This window comes from Cannabis sativa, chromosome 8 (genome assembly GCF_029168945.1).
Source record: "Cannabis sativa cultivar Pink pepper isolate KNU-18-1 chromosome 8, ASM2916894v1, whole genome shotgun sequence".
Lineage (NCBI taxonomy): Eukaryota > Viridiplantae > Streptophyta > Magnoliopsida > Rosales > Cannabaceae > Cannabis > Cannabis sativa.
Window position 1 is genome coordinate 1,630,146 of NC_083608.1, and position 16,960 is coordinate 1,647,105.

The 16,960-nt window shown below is 36.4% G+C and overlaps 1 protein-coding gene across 4 annotated transcripts; it reads left to right on the forward strand.

Moving 5' to 3' along the window:
- Positions 1–1,918: 1,918 nt before the first annotated feature.
- LOC115707794 (uncharacterized) lies at positions 1,919–5,133 on the forward strand. 4 transcript variants are annotated; one of them, XR_009683984.1, is made up of 6 exons: positions 1,919–2,135; positions 2,247–2,366; positions 3,624–4,619; positions 4,721–4,805; positions 4,889–4,981; positions 5,065–5,133. XR_009683984.1 is itself a non-coding variant. In XM_061102315.1 (3 exons), the coding sequence occupies exon 3, from the start codon at positions 3,640–3,642 to the stop codon at positions 4,357–4,359; it is 720 nt and encodes a 239-aa protein (XP_060958298.1). In that variant the 5' UTR covers positions 1,922–2,135; positions 2,247–2,366; positions 3,624–3,639; the 3' UTR covers positions 4,360–4,859. The 4 variants fall into 4 exon arrangements, 1 of the variants encoding a protein (XP_060958298.1); XR_009683982.1 differs by lacking the exon at positions 5,065–5,133 and having other exon boundaries at positions 1,922–2,135; positions 3,624–4,805; positions 4,889–5,041; XR_009683983.1 differs by lacking the exons at positions 4,889–4,981; positions 5,065–5,133 and having other exon boundaries at positions 1,922–2,135; positions 4,721–4,859.
- Positions 5,134–16,960: the final 11,827 nt, after the last annotated feature.

The following is a 16,960-nucleotide window of genomic DNA, read 5'->3' on the forward strand; positions in this document are numbered from 1 at the left end:
GGTTCGGATGACACTTAAAGAGGCTAAAAAATCAAAACTTTTTAGGTGTATGTTATTAAGTATCGAAAATGGAGGATTTAAAAAAAAAAATGGGCTGAAATGGTTGAGAAATGGGGGAGATAGGGTGGGGAGAAGGTGGGTCGGCGAGGGTTTGGGCTGGAGGTTTTGCTCTCTGGTTTTTGTCAGTGTGGGGGAAATGGCCGAGTGAAATGAAGGAGGAAGACGAAGCCATGGGGTTTATACTGGAGATCGACCACATGGCGTCGGCTCCTCTCATAGGAACCGACGGCATAGGGTACACGTGTCAGGATATCGTGTACCCTATGCCGTCGGTTCCTATGCAGGAACCGACGGCATAGGGTAATTCAGAAAAAAAAAATAAAAATTAATTTCCAACCGCCTCTAAATGGTATAATGCAATTTTATACCTACGGTTTTTATCAAAAAACCGTCTCTAAATGTCAATTTCGAACATAGCGGGTATTTTCACACCCTTTAGCTTCCCTTTTTATAAATGGGGTTGAAAAAACTGCCTCTAAAGGCTAACATTGTAGTAGTGAATTTTTTTTTAATTTACGGTTTGAGTTGCTCCAATAATTTCTATGTGGATTGCTATACAGATTTTGGTTGCGATTTAGTTTGCTCCGTTAGTTGCTATTTTGTGTGTAATTCCGTAAAAATAAAAAAAAAAACTGTTTTGTTAAAATGAAAAAACCCCAAAAAATAAATAAAAAAACAATACTAATATGAAAAAAAAAAAAAGCAATAACACATATTAAAAATAAATTTACATAAAATTATTTTTAATATAATACCTCTACTAAAATATTATCCTAAGTTATAATTCGGACGGTAAACATTTTATATAGCCCAATTTTAATGTGTTAAAATCATTAAATATATATATACAAATTTATATTATAAATAGCACAATTTGATACTGTTAATTTATTTTAAAAATAATTTTTTATATATATGTGGATACTTTTAATCTGTAATTTGTGTTATAAAAGGAAAGAAAGAAACGAAAGCTAGTTTCTTGATGTGAATGGATGAATATGATCTTTCTTTTCTTTTCTTGAACAGGAATGGATGAATATGGTTAACACCAAAGATAATCCTACATTTGTTTCCTGATATATTTGTTTTTATCCTACGTGAAGTAATGTTGATTATTTTTTCAAAGAGATTTTTGTTTTGGATTTTTCCATTTGAGTATATAATATTTTCAACTTAATTTTTAAGTTGGCTCCAGCATATAGTTAGGCAGAACAAAATATTTGATGCTCTAAATTGTTTAACTTATTTTCCTTTCCAATAATAATAATAATAATAATAATAATAAGTTTATAGTATTGTCATTATTTTAAAATTAGCAACTTATTTAATTTGTGCACTAACTTTATCCTTTTTGGTCAATAATAAAATAAAAATAAAGGCTGAAAACCTTTTCCCTTGAAGTCGTGTTCTTGTCCAGAGCTGCATAACCAAACATTGAGAGCAACCACGTGGTTAGTGTCTCTGTACAGCTAGCAAAGCACCAGCACACGTGCTCAGCCACATCACAAGAGCGGGACCAACCTGCCAAAAAGTTACAGAAAAAGGTCATCTGGCTAGAGCACATCGCTTTATCCCTAGCAAATAAAATGTAGCCACGTTTCAAGAATCATCTTCGATGTAAAGAGGAATCTTATTCGAGTGGTTGTGTTTCGTGAATTTTAGGGATCAATATATTAGACTTCCCCCACGTGTCCATTTTGGAGAACGGATTGAATCTTTTACCCTTATCCAATTTGCCCTCCTCAAATCTTTTGGGGAAATTCTTTAATAGACACCCATAAAATAGACTCATTGATAGTTCCACTATCCTGTAGTATAATTGGTCCACATAGGAAAATTTTAAAAAGTTATTGTAGATTGTAGTGTATTGAATTAAAATTAGTTTTGAATTAGTCAAAGTGGGATATACTGATAGAGATTTAATTATTATTATTTAGTTGATTTGGTCAACATAGAAACATTCATATATACCCTTAATTATTTTTTCATTGGTCCACCTAGCTAAACAAAAGGAGCAAGTGGCTGTTGAGCAAATTTTGCCAGTTATATTCCTTGATCCTGAACGACCAAACCAGGTGAGTGGGAAACGTTGCTGAGTTTTTTTTCTTTTGTAATAGTATAATGGTTGTATCGTATTATTTTCATCGAGATTGAAAAGAGCTTTCAAATTTTGTTTTTCTGTTAAGGCTCTAGAGAAACTTAAGAGACAATTAGCGGATGCTGAGGCTGCACTTGAAGCACGTAAAAAGCCTCCAGAAGACACTGGCCCCAGGATTGTTGGGGAAGGACTTGTCATAGATGAATGGGTAATGCATTGAATATATATCGTCTTTCTTCAATGTTGTGTATTTGTAGATTTAAGCCTCATCATATGCATAGTCTAATTTTTGCCAGTTATATAAACTTAAGAGTATAGATAGTAACATGTAGGAAAGGAGGGAGGATGATTAGGGTGGGGCCACGATTGTACAGTAAGCGGCTCTAAGAAGAACTACATTGTTTTATTCAATGTGTTTGATGGCATTTAATTTTGCTGTTATTATTATTATTATTAGAAATTACAAATATATTTACTTGTTTTGTTTGTTTAGGAATGGAGTAAAGGAAAGAGAAATATTATAGATTAAAAAATTAAAACAAAGAACAAGGGTTTATTATTGGTATTCATTCATAAGTGAGTGGAGAGTGAGAGAGAGAGAGAGAGAGAGAGAGAGAGAGAGAGAGAGAGAGAGAGAGAGAGAGAGAGAGAGAGAGAGAGAGAGAGAGAGAGAGAGAGAGAGAGAGAGAGAGATGTATATGGGTTTAGCAGCGATGGGGACTGGTCGAATTGATGACTCTGCTCCAATGACTCGTATCACTATCTTTGGCCACGTCCTCGTTGGCTTCTTCAACATATTTTTTGAGAATATGTTGAACATAACAATTGACTTTATTGACATAAGCTTTAGGAACCAACTAACATAACATCTTCAAGACTAATATAAAAGGGGAAGGAGCCTTTGGTGGTTTGGTATGCCTCTGGTCATTGATGGCTTTTCTTTTGAGGCTTTTTCCATCTAGACCTGTGGCAGAGAAATACTGATGTTTTGATGTGTAATACTGAAAAAATAAGCGTAAAATTTACTGTTGCCATTAGTTCTGTTTTTTTAGCCCAAATTTTGGTCCATAAATGTACGAACTACGAATATATACCGTTAATATGATGATTAAGTAAAAGTAGATTCCACATGAAAAAAAAAAAGACTAATATAAAAATTCAACATATTGAAGTTAAGTGTGAGACAAGAAAATATTTTTGGTCCACAATAATGTTTACAGATATTTATATATGGCATATTAAGCCATATAACACTTTGATTTTTTTTTTTTTATTTTGGGGATATTTCTATTAGAACTTAGAATTTAATAAAGTTATGTTCAAGAGAAAAAAACAATCTATATTCCAATAAGAAATTATTTAACTAAATAATTGATATTTTTATGTTAATTCTTCTTTGGTTGTGTTGACTAATAATTTTTTTGGTTGTCGTGTTGTTTTTAAAATTTATTCTTTGGTGTCACAGTTGTGTGTAGGTCGAGATGGATAATAAGAAATTGTTAGATTTGATAAAAGGTTTTTCTGAGCAGAGTCGCAAAGTTGAAGAGTTACGTCAAAAGGTGTCACTTATAAAGTCAAAGATGTGTTGTGCCTATGATCTTTATCGTTTTCATGAAGATTGTTGCAAGTCTGATGATGTATTATTGAGAACATCAGTTGCATTATTTGAAGATTCGGTGAACTCGAAATTATGTAGTCATATGGAACCTTCTACGGAAAATGGCAAATTTTTGAAATTGGTAGAAGATATTGTAGGATTTAGCAGTAGTGATCTTGATGTTTCGATTATACCTAATGTGAAAGATGAAAAAATATTGGTAAATAAGGTGGATGAAAATAGTTTGAATGTTAGTTGTGGTAAAAAGTATTGCATTGGTGATGACAATGTTCAGTTTGAAGACAGTGGGAAGAATAAAGAAGTGTCTTTTGAAAAGGAATTATCAATGTTGGATGAATGGAATTGTTTCGAGACGAATGATGGAGACTATATGGAAGGGGGGTTGTTCAAATCTAAGGTGTTAGTATCAACAAAAGATAAGGAGTCAATATCAAATAAAACGAGATTTGCGCGAGGATATGGATGTTTTGATCCATATGTTAAGGAAGAGAAAGAGTTAGTAGCTATTCACGGCGGTTCTGGATTTGATTTAAACTTATATGATATTACTCAGTTTGAGTTGTCTGCATTGGTAAGTGGGTAATTATTTTTATTTTATTCTTTTTCTTGTATAAATATACATTTTAGTAGTGTGTGTAAATGTGTTAAAATTTATATATATATATATTAGGATGGCAAAGTAAAATTGGCTTGTGAGAGAAGCGAGGAGCACCGTAAATTTTCAGAAATTTCTGCATTGTATCCAGTAGTTTGTTCGACACCCTGTTTTATTGGAGAGTCCTCATTTTCTTCTTGCGAAGAAGGTGTGACTAAATATATATTTGACAACTCACTGAATTGTAGGTAAGTAATTACTATTATCTCTTATTAAGAATTATGTTTGTAACTTAATTTGTCAACAATAATTGTGTTACTTTAATTATTTTTGTGTTTTCCTTTTGTAGGGAAGTTTTATATTTGAGTGAAAGAGTCGTGGGCCGAAGAGAAGACTTTCTATCACTGAATGTTAATACATTGATCGGGACAAGGGTTCGTTGAATAAATATTGGCTCAAAGTATTGCTTTAATTTTTTATTTTATTCTTACCTATTGTTTCATAAATAATTTTGCAGGTGGTGAACATGGTAGTAGATTTATTGTGTGACTATGAGGCTAAGCTAAGAGGACATTCCATGAAATTTTGGTTTATACCGACGAGTATTTCTGTTAGTGTTAATTTTTCTTAGTCAATTATAGATAGTAAATGATTTTAGATTGAGGTTATATAAATCTTTGAATATTATGTTAGAGACCCTATCTTGAAGAAGGTGCAATTAAAGATCCTACTAATCTGCGAAGATGGGTTGGGGATATATCAGTTTTGTAAAGTCCTTTTTTGGCAAGTTAGTTGACAAAATAATTTTTCCTTTTTATGGTAAGATTGCTATGCGTTCATTTTCGAATTCTTACCTCTTTTATTCGGATATTAGTTGCCATTTTCCTTGTTTGTAAAGTTGCACTTTCAGCTGAACTTTCCTTTGTTGAAAACTTCTCAAAAGAGAAGGAATTCTCTTTTGGAAAGTTGTCTTTTTTAGGGAAACTTTGTTTATTGCCTTTTCCTTATTGATTTCAATTGTATCTTGATACAATCAGAATATCTAATCTGTTTTTGGCAGGAATCAAGCTTTGAAAGAAGATCGGACCCGATTTTAGTAAGTTTCCCGTTTCTGGGCAGATCTGCTTCGTCAGCATCCGAATCTGATGTAGCAGATCGTGTTTCTTTTGGAAAGTTTTTGTTCAGATGCTAATTCGAACTTGTTGTTGCCTCTTTGGTTTCTATGATCTATAAATAGAGCCTAGAGAGCAACCATTCGAATTACCTCTTCCATTATTCATTTTCTACATTTATCTTTTGAGAGAAGAGAGTCTTTCTTTGTTTTGTGAGAGCCTAGTTGTTCACCTAGGTTCTAGTTGTTCTATTTCTGTTCTTACTCTATCCTAGAGGTTGTGAAGAACTACTTGACTGAACAAGAGATTGGTCTTCGGGAGAAGACTTGATAAAGCCTTACTTCGGGAGGAAGTAAGCACTTGGTCTTCGGGAGAAGACTTGTTAAAGCCTTACTTCGGGAGGAAGTAAGCACTCACACTTCAAAGACGAAGGGAGTTCGGGCTTGAAGGTGTTTCAAGAAGTCAGATTCATAAAGTGGATTACAAAGGATTGCGGCAATACTTTAGAGGGAGTCTAAACTTGTTTAAGTCAATTGTCTTTGTAATTTTGATACTTTATTAATTGATTTCATTCTCTGGGCGTGGCCCCGTGGACTAGGAGTGTTCGGGAGAACACTGATACCACGTACAAATCTCTTGTGTCAAGTTATTTATTTTTCTGCAAATATTTTATATTCTGCCTGTTCAGTTTTGCTGTAGCAGAATTACTTTCTGCTGCTGCAAACGCTTACAGTTTTTATATTTTCTTATATACAACTGACATTTGCAAAAACACGGTTTTTCAATTGGTATCAGAGCGGGACACTAAACTCTTAGTGTGGTCCTATAACGTTTTTGTTAGAATGTCATTTTTTGCAGAAGGAAGTTCTATTTCTAGACCACCGTTGCTTAATGACTCTAACTATCCTTATTGGAAAGTTAGAATGAGAGCCTTCATCAAATCTCAAGATGAGAAGGCGTGGAGAATGGTTCTATCAGGTTGGTCTCCTCCAGTTGATACAGATTCTTCAGGTAATACTATTATAAAATCTGAACTGGAATGGTCTATTGAAGATGATAAACTATCTGCCTACAATAGCAAAGCCTTGCATGCTATCTTTAATGGTGTAGGTGAGGGTTACATTAAACTTATATCATCTTGTGTTTCTGCTAAGGAAGCTTGGGAGATTCTTCAAACTCAGTTTGAAGGAACTTCTGATGTGAAAAGATCTAGATTTATCATGCTTCAAACTAAATTTGATGAGCTTAGAATGTCTGATAATGAAACTTTAACTGAATTCTATGAAAAATTATCTGACATTGCTAATGAATATTTTGCTCTTGGAGAAAAGCTTGATGATTCTGTTCTTGTGAGAAAAATTGTTAGAGTTCTTCCAGAAAGGTTTGATACTAAACTTTTGGCAATGGAGGAAGCTAAAGATTTTAGCACTATGAAAGTGGAAGAATTGATGGGTTCCTTACGTACTTTTGAATTAAATCAACAGATTAAACAAAAGGACAAACCCAAATCCATTGCTGATAAAGGTAAAAGTATTGCTTTGAAAGTTGCTGATAATGAAAATTCTGATAGTGAATGTGATGATGAGATTGCTTTATTAACTAAGAATTTTCAGAAATATATGAAAAAGATGGGAAATAAAAAGAATATTTCGAAAGGTTCAAAAGGTAATACTTTCATTAAACCATCTGTCTCTAACAAAAAGGGAATTCAGTGCAGGGAATGTGAAGGTTTTGGGCATATTCAAGCTGAGTGTGCAAACACTTTGAAAAAGAATAAGAAAAGTTTCAATGTCACTTGGAGTGATGATGAAACCGAAAGTGATGAAGATATTGCTGAAAATGTTGCCCTAACCTCTGTTATGACTAATGTGTTGTGTGATTCACAGGTGAAAGCTAGATTGGTATGTCTGAATAATACCACCAAACAAGAGGAATCAGATTCAGATGAGTCTGAAATCTGTGAAGAATCTCTTGCTGAATCATACAAAGTCATGTATGAAAAATGGATTCAGGTTGCTTCTGAAAATAGAGAGTTGAATAAATTGAATAGAAAATTGTCTCATCAGATTGAAATGTGTAATTTGAAAATAAAAGAATATGAGACAAGTTTCTGTGATAAAAATGAAAAAAATCTCTCTATTAAAGAAGGAACTTGAAAACTTTAAGAAAAATGTTCAAATGCTTAATCCTGGATCTTCTATTTTTGAAAAAGCTCAGAATGCAGGTCAGAGAGGTTTCGCAGGCCTTGGTTCAAATGGAATGGAAAGTTCTGGAGTCACGAAATTTGTAAAATCTAGTGTTCCAACGAATCACGTTGAGGCTACAAACTCTGTCGTAACAGTTTCACTGCCTGTTGCAGCAAGAACAGCATCTGATGCTGCAAAATCTCCAGGACTTTCGAAAAGGGTAAGATCTCAGGTAAAAAGATTTGTTCCCATTTGTCATTTTTGTGGTAGAAAAGGACATATCAGACCTAAATGTTTCACGTTGAACAATCTGTTTAAAACAAATTATTTTGATAATTTGAAAAAATCTCAAAAGAAACATAAAGGTTTGAAACAAATATGGGTGAAAAAGAAGTGTCTAGCTGGTTTTTCTGATAAAACTGCTGTATCTCAAATGTGGTATTTTGACAGTGGTTGCTCTAGACATATGACAGGTGACAAGGATTTTTTGACTAACATTCGGCCTATGCAATGTGGAGAAGTCACTTTTGGTAATGGCTTATCTGGAAAAGTTGTTGGTATGGGAACTCTAAATTTTAAACGGTTACCTAGACTGAAAAATGTGATGTTAGTTGAAGGACTGAGGGCTAATTTACTTAGCATCAGTCAAATCTGGGATCAAGGGTTTACTGTTTCTTTTGATAGTGATCATTGTTATGTTCTGAATGATGACAATGAATGTATCTTGCAAGGATTTCGATCCAATGATAACTGTTACACTCTAACCCCTGTGTTTACTTGTCACTCAGCTATCAACAACACCACAGATCTGTGGCATGCCAAGCTTGGGCATATTAATTTTAAAAACTTGAAAAAATTGTCAAATGCAGGTATTGTTCGAGGTCTTCCCAAGCTTGGTAAGGAAAGTGAAGGTAAGTGTCAACTGTGTCAACTTGGGAAGCAATTAAAAATCACTCACAAGCCTGTGTCTGATATCAATACCTCAAAGGTATTGGAATTGCTTCACATGGATCTTATGGGTCCAATCCAAGTTGAAAGTTTGAATGGTAAACGATATATCTTTGTGTGTGTTGATGATTTCTCTCGTTTTACTTGGGTAGATTTCTTAAGAGAAAAATCTGACACTTTTGATGCCTTTAAAACTCTTTGTCTGAGATTAAGAGTTGAGAAAGGTTGTAATATTGGGAAAATTGTTCGAATTCGAAGTGATCATGGTAAGGAGTTTGAAAATTCTGTGTATGATGATTTTTGCAAGTCTACAGGTATAACTCATGAATTTTCAGCTCCCAAAACTCCTCAACAAAATGGAGTTGTTGAGAGGAAGAATCGAACATTGCAGGAAATGGCAAGAGTGATGTTAAATAGCAAGAAGTTGACAAAGCGCTTATGGGCTGAAGCTATTAACACAGCTTGCTACATAATAAACAGAGTGTTTATTCGTCCAGGTACCTCAAAAACATCTTATGAAATCTGGAAAGGTAAGCGCCCCAATGTAAGTCATTTTCATGTTTTTGGATGTGTGTGTTATGTTTATAGAGATCGTGAGCATATTGGTAAATTTGATGCTAAAAGTGATGTTGGTGTGTTTATTGGATATTCCTTAAACAGTAGAGCTTATCGTGTTTATAACATGAGAACTCAAACTGTTTTGGAATCAGCTAATGTGGTTGTTGATGATTTTAGAGATTTTTCAGAGTTTTCCACAGAAGCCAAGATAGATAGTCTCATGGATACTCCTCCAGAAGTTGCAACAGCAGATCCTGATGCAGCAGAACCCATTACTAAGGGTGCAAATGACGAATCTGCTGCTGCAACTGAAACTGGAGAACCAGAACCGTCTATCTTGACTCATCCAAACATCATCACTGACTCTATTCAGAAAGAACCAAGCACCAGAGTCAAACTGAATCATCCAAAAGATCTCATCCTTGGAAATCCTGAAGAAAGCATGGTAACTCGCAGAAGGTATATTAATTTAATCAGCTTTCTTTGCTTTGTTTCTCAATATGAACCGAAAAATGTGAAGGAAGCCATGACCTTTGAGGAATGGCTAAATGCAACGCAAGAGGAACTCAACCAATTTGTTCGCAACAAGGTATGGATTTTGGTCCGAAGACCAAAAGGTATAAATGTTATTGGAACAAAGTGGTTGTTTAAAAATAAAAGTGATGAGTTCGGTACAATTGTGAGAAACAAGGCTCGTTTGGTGGCACAAGGATACACACAGGTAGAAGGTATTGATTTTGATGAAACTTTTGCTCCTGTTGCAAGATTAGAATCAATTCGTTTACTTTTGTGTATTGCTTGTATTCTGAATATTAAATTGTTTCAAATGGATGTGAAATCTGCCTTCCTAAATGGTATTTTGAATGAGGAAGTTTATGTTGAGCAACCAAAAGGATTCGAAGATCCTCAATTTCCAGACCATGTATACAAACTTGAAAAAGCTTTGTATGGACTGAAACAAGCTCCTCGAGCTTGGTATGAAAGGTTGACTCAATTTTTACTTTCTCATGGCTATCACAGAGGTAGTGTGGATAAAACTCTTTTCATCAAACATATAAAATCTGATTTTATCATTGCTCAAATTTATGTTGATGATATAGTTTTTGGTTCTACATCTAACCATGAAGTGCAGGTATTTGTTGATCAAATGAAAAGTGAATTTGAAATGAGCATGGTTGGTGAGCTTAATTTCTTTATGGGTCTTCAAGTGAGACAAATGGAAGGAGGTACATTTGTATCTCAAAGCAAGTATGCTAAGAACCTTGTCAAGAAATTTGGCCTTGAATCGGCTAAGCAGGTAAGTACTCCTATGAGCACCACACTGAAATTAACAAAAGATGAGAATGGAGTAAAAGTAGACACTACACTCTATCGTAGCATGATTGGAAGTCTTTTGTATTTAACTGCTAGTCGTCCTGATATCTGTTACAGTGTGGGAGTGTGTGCTAGATATCAAAGTAATCCTATGGAATCTCATGTATCAGCTGTAAAAAGGATTATTAGATATGTTAATAGCACTCCTGATTATGGAATTTGGTACTCGAAAGATACCAATTCAAATCTTGCTTGTTTTAGTGATGCAGATTGGGCAGGAAATGCTGATGATCGAAAGAGCACAAGTGGAGGGTGTTTCTTTCTTGGGAATAATCTAGTATCTTGGCATAGCAAGAAACAGAATTCCATCTCCTTATCCAACCGCCGAAGCCGAGTACATCATTGCTTTGGCAGTTGTTGTACTCAACTATTGTGGTTGAAACAAATGTTGATTGATTATGGGTTTGAATTGGGTGTTTTGACTATTTTTTGTGACAATACTAGTGCCATAAATATTTCCAAAAATCCTGTTCAACATTCTAGAACAAAGCACATTGACATAAGACACCACTTTATCAGGGAACTTGTTGAAAATAAATCATTGCAATTAGAATATGTTGATACTGAAAAACAATTAGCTGATATTTTCACAAAGGCCCTGGATGCAAGTCGCTTTGACTCCCTCAGAAAGTCTTTGGGAGTTTGCATTGTTTAATTTTATCTGTTCATAATTCTTGTACAATAGTATTATGTGATAACGTATGTCTATATGTTTAGTACGTGAGTGCTGAACTGGGTTTTTGGAAATGTTAATGGCACTTGTACTATCACAATATAGGACCAATGAGTTCTGTGGAAACCCATAATCAGTAACCATTTTATTAAGCCAGATCAGTTGAGTACAACAGCTTCCAGCTGCGATATACTCAGCTTCTGCAGTGGAGAGGGAAATTGAGTTTTGTTTTTTGCTTAACCATGACACAAGGTTATTTCCCAAGTAAAAACACCCTCCCGACGTACTTTTCCTATCATCTAAGCTCCCAGCCCAATCGGAGTCACTGTATCCAACAATGGACATGTTGGTATCTCTGGAGTACCACAAGCCAAACTCTGAAGTTCCAGATAGGTATTTAAAGATACGCTTAACAGCAGACAGATGAGACTGTTTGGGATTAGCTTGATAACGAGCACACAAGCCTACACTAAAGCAAATATCAGGTCTACTGGCTGTCAAATATAGAAGACTACCTATCATTCCTCTATATAGGGTGGGATCAACAGACTCACCAGACTCGTCTCTGCTAAGTTTGGTAGTAGTACTTAAAGGGGTAGGGGCATGTTTAGTGTGATCTAAGCCAAACTTCTCAAGCATTTTTCTAACATATTTGGATTGTGAGATAAAAATACCTTGATCAGTTTGCTTAATTTGTAAACCTAGAAAGAAACTCAGATCCCCTATAAGACTCATTTCAAATTCACTAGTCATGAGATCAACAAATTTGACAACTTCCTTTTCACAAGTAGACCCAAAAATGATGTCATCAACATAAATTTGAGCTACAAAAATACCTGGTTGCAAGAGCTTAATAAAAAGAGTGTTATCAGCAGTACCTCTGGCAAACCCATTTGCAAGAAGGAAGGAGGTTAACCTGTCATACCATGCTCTAGGAGCTTGTTTAAGCCCATATAGAGCTTTCTTGAGTTTATAGACATGCTCTGGGAACTTCGGGTCCTCAAATCCTTTGGGCTGTTTCACATAGACCTCCTCCTGTAGGACTCCATTGAGAAAGGCACTTTTGACATCCATTTGGTGAAGTTTGAATTTCAGAAAACATGCCACAGCTAACAGTAACCGAATAGACTCAAGTCTAGCCACGGGGGCAAAAGTTTCTTCAAAATCGACCCCTTCCACTTGATTGTAGCCTTGAGCAACTAACCTGGCCTTATTTCGAACCACTGTCCCGAACTCATCAAATTTGTTCTTGAAGAGCCATTTGGTTCCTATAATGTTTACTCCATCAGGTTTAGGAACTAGGATCCACACTCGGTTTCTTTTGAACTGCCCCATTTCATCCTGCATTGCATTGTTCCAGAATTCATCCAGAAGAGCCTCAGTTACATTTTGAGGTTCTACCAGAGACACATAGCAAGCAAATGCAATAACATTTAACACCTTGCGACGAGTGACCATAGTTGCATTCGGGTCCCCAATGACAATTGTGGGAGGATGAGCTTTTTGAATCCAAGACGGTGGACCTTTCTTATATAATCGAGAGTGAGGTGAGGACACTGCATCCTTGCTGATGGGCTGAGGTGCTGAGATGGCTTCATCTCCCATAGAATCACCAGATGAGGTACCATCATTTTCAGATGAGACTGGTTGGCTTTCAAATGGTGTTATCTCTGGTGTTTCTTGATTAAGTGTAGCCAGAGGGAGTGATGGGATACATGGGTCATGGGAATCTTCCTCTCCAGATCCAGACCCATTGTCTGACACCTCCAAGTCATCAAACTTTACATTCATTGATTCCATGACTGTAAAAGTTCGTTTGTTGTACACCCTATACGCACGGCTGTTAGTTGAGTATCCAAGAAAAATTCCTTCATCACTCCGAGCATCAAATTTTCCAAGATGATCACGATCATTTAGTATGTAACAGGTACACCCAAATATATGTACATGGCTCAGATTAGGAGTCTTGCCTTTCCACAATTCGTAAGGAGTTTGAGATGCACCAGTTCTCAGATGTACTCGATTACAGATATAACATGCAGTATTCACAGCTTCGGCCCAAAACCGGATAGCCACTCCCTTTGCACACAGCATGACCCGAGCCATCTCCTGAAGAGTTCTATTTTTTCGTTCCACGATCCCATTCTGCTGTGGAGTCTTAGGTGCAGAGAACTCATGGCTAATACCCATTTTATTACAGAAGTGAGCAAATATGTCGTTTTCAAATTCCTTCCCATGATCGCTTCTGACCCGATAAATCTTGCCAATGGTGACACCCTTTTCATTTTGCAGCTGCAGACAAAGAGAGGAGAAGGCTCCAAAGGTATCTGATTTTCTTTAAGGAAGTTTACCCAAGTGTATCTTGAGAAGTCATCTACACGCACCATCACATACCGTTTCCCCGCAATGCTTGCAGTTTGCATTGGACCCATTAGATCAACATGAACTAATTCCAGTACTTTGGAAGTAAGTAGGGCATTTATAGGAGGATGAGAGGACTTAATTTGTTTACCTTGTTGGCAGGGACCACACACCCTATCTCTTCCCAATCTGAATTCAGGAATCCCACGGACAGCTTTGATGGAGACAATCTTCTTCAAGTCTCTGTAGTTTAGATGCCCTAGTCTGTAGTGCCATAAATCAGGTTTATCCAAGAACACCCTGTGGCATTTCACTTGATTGGTCAGAACATAGCAGTGATCAGCCGTTCTGTTCCCTGTGAGAACTGTTTTCCCTTCAGATGAGACTAAGCATTGTGTCTTGGTGAAGTTCACATCATAGTTCGCATCACATAGTTGACTGATGCTAATTAAGTTTGCTTTCAGTCCTTTCACGAATAGCACGCCTGTCAGAGAGAAGACATCTAAGAGATCTAGATCACCCTGCCCCATAATCTCCCCTTTATTTCCATCACCAAAGGTGACAAAACCTTCTTTGGATGAATGAAAGTTCTTAAGATCATTGCAGGAACCTGTCATGTGTCGTGAGCATCCACTATCAAAGTACCAGCAGTTATCTTTCATAGCTGACAGGGAGGTATGAGCAACAAGAGCCAGATTTTCACGTTTGGATTTCCTCTTCTTCTTAGTTCCTTGTTGAGGGGCAAAAGAGAAATTACCGTGGCCAGATTTCCTATTGATAAGGTTTGTCAAGTAAGTTCGGAGTTTGTAACATCTTGGCGTGATGTGTCCTCTTTTATTGCAGAAGTGACACGTTGGAACAAATCGATCAACCTGTTTGACTCTTGATTTTTCACTCATAGGACCTCTTTTCACAGAGTTGGGCTTAGATTCATCAGGTTTTATCTCTGGTTGATCATCCTTGATGGTAGTAGAGGCAGACACAAACTTTATTTTATCACCAGAGGATGAAGCTGAGTTATCTTCAATAGTCAAATCATTCCCTTGATTGTATAATAGTTTGTATCCAATAGATGTTCTGTCTCCATACGGCTTCTGATTTTGGAGAGCTTGATTCAGGGCAGCAGTGCCCGAGGGAACATGAGAAAGGGATTGCTTCGCTCTCACAAGTTCAGAAGTCAATTTGTATATCTCACTGTCTTTGGAACACAACTCCAATGTCATCTTCTTGAGCTTATCTTCTAGTTCACATTTACTATCATCAAGAGCTTTGTTCAGATCCTGTAGTTCCTTCACTCTCTTAGCCATATAGCCCCATTGGGCAAACATTTCCTCATAAGCCTTATTTTTCTCATCAACTGTTGATTCAGAATCAGACAAGGAGTCATCTCCCTTAACTTCTTCAGGGACAGATTCCCTGACCATAAATGCCATTACAGACTTATCATCCTTCGATTCATCACTAGCCTCTTCTTCTTCACTATCACTCCATGTGACAGCCAAGGCCTTCTTTTTCTTAAGTGTATTTGCACATTCTACCTGTATGTGACCAAAACCTGAGCATTCGTGACACTGAATCCCTTTTCCTTTCTTTTCTGATTGTTGGGATTGTCGGTTAGGACCAGGGAAGTTCCTTCCAGCAGAATTTTCCTTATTACCAGGATTAGATTTCTTGAAGTTCTTTTTTAAGAATCGAGCATATTCTTTGCCAGAAGGGCCAGATTAGAATCTGTAAAAGATTCAGACAAATCAACTTCCTTAGAGTTTTCTTCCTTATGGATGAAAGCAACTCCCATTTCGATCTTCTCCTTCTCAGAACTCTTGGTTTTCTTCCCTTTCTCCCATCTCTCAAGAGTTAACTCATAATTTTGGAGTGACCCAATCAATTCGTCTAGATCAAGTGCTTCAATATCTCTGCTTTCTTCAATAGAAGTTACTTTGGACATGAATCTTTTTGGAAGAACACCTAGTAGCTTTCTCACCAATTTCTTGTTGGAGTAAGTTTTGCCAAGAGCATAGGATTCATTAGAAATGTCACACAGCTTAGCATGAAATTCTGAGACGGATTCATCTTCCTCCATTGACAGATTCTCAAAGGATTTTGCTAGAGATTGAAGTCGAGCCTTTTTAACAGCATCAGTTCCCTCATTCTTGATTTTCAGCTTTTCCCAAGCATCTTTGGCAACTTCACAGTTTGAGATAACTTTCAGTTGATTAGTCGAGACAGCATTGAAGAGGGCATGTAGAGCTTTGGAATTGAAATTAGCTCGTTCCATTTCGTCAGTAGTCCATTCACTGGATTTTTTGATCTTGTCCCCTTCCTCGTCGATTAAATGCGTAGGAGGTGACCAACCTTCGGCAACTGCCATCCAGACTCGTTCATCCACAGCCTTCAAGAAAGCTCTCATCTTTGTCTTCCAATAGGGATAGTTAGAACCTTCCAGCATGGGGGGTCTGGAAGTTGATCTTCCTTCTCTGAACATTTCCATTTCAGGTATATCTGCACACACTCAGCAAAGAACTTTGTTGCACAACGAGATGAGACTCGCGGTGGGTTAGTTTTCCAGAAAATTACAGAATAAAGATTGACAGAGAAACTTAAGGATGTGCAGACAATAGGACAAATCCAAGATCGCAATTTCTTTACTTGAAAAAGTTAGCTCTGATACCAATTGAAAGTCCTAATTACTACAAGTTCAAATTGATGATTCTTAACAGATTAATTCTATGTTATGAACTAGAAATTAAAAACAATGAACACAGAATTTACAAGCTTCCTCTGCATTGGAAACGCATTCCAACCGAGTAGTGCTTGGGTTCCCTTGAACCGGGTACAGTAACTTTCACTAAACAATCAATTCAATTACAATAACCAGTTCTGATTCTTCAAATCATACAATGTAATCTAAATTGACTTTTATACAAAGTTACCTAATGCTTGAACAACCTCAAGCTTTGAGATCTAAACACATTTAGATCTCAAACACAAGAAACACACAACTGAACTACCTTCAGCAAAGAATCTGAACTCCCTTCAGATCAAGCAGATTTGAACTTCATCTTCAACCTCAGGAAGATCTCTCGAACTTCAATCTGCACAAACAAGAACAAAAACAGAAATATGTTGCCCTAGCAGAGCAAGAATCAAGAAGAAGATTCTAACAGAAGAGAGTTAGTACAACGGTTCTGATCGAATTTATATACTAAAGATAATAAACCAGACTAACTAACCAACCAGCAAAGTACAGCTGGCACAACCTAACAAACTTGCAGAAAGCTGACATGGCACTAAAATGATATTAGTGAAAACAGATGCAACTAACTACAGAACAGATGTTAGAGACAACAAATACTGATCAAACGCAATATCTAATTTGC

Bases quoted from the DNA above. Each gene is read 5' to 3' on its own strand.
- LOC115707794 (XM_061102315.1), top strand. From the start codon at position 3,640: ATGGATAATAAGAAATTGTTAGATTTGATAAAAGGTTTTTCTGAGCAG.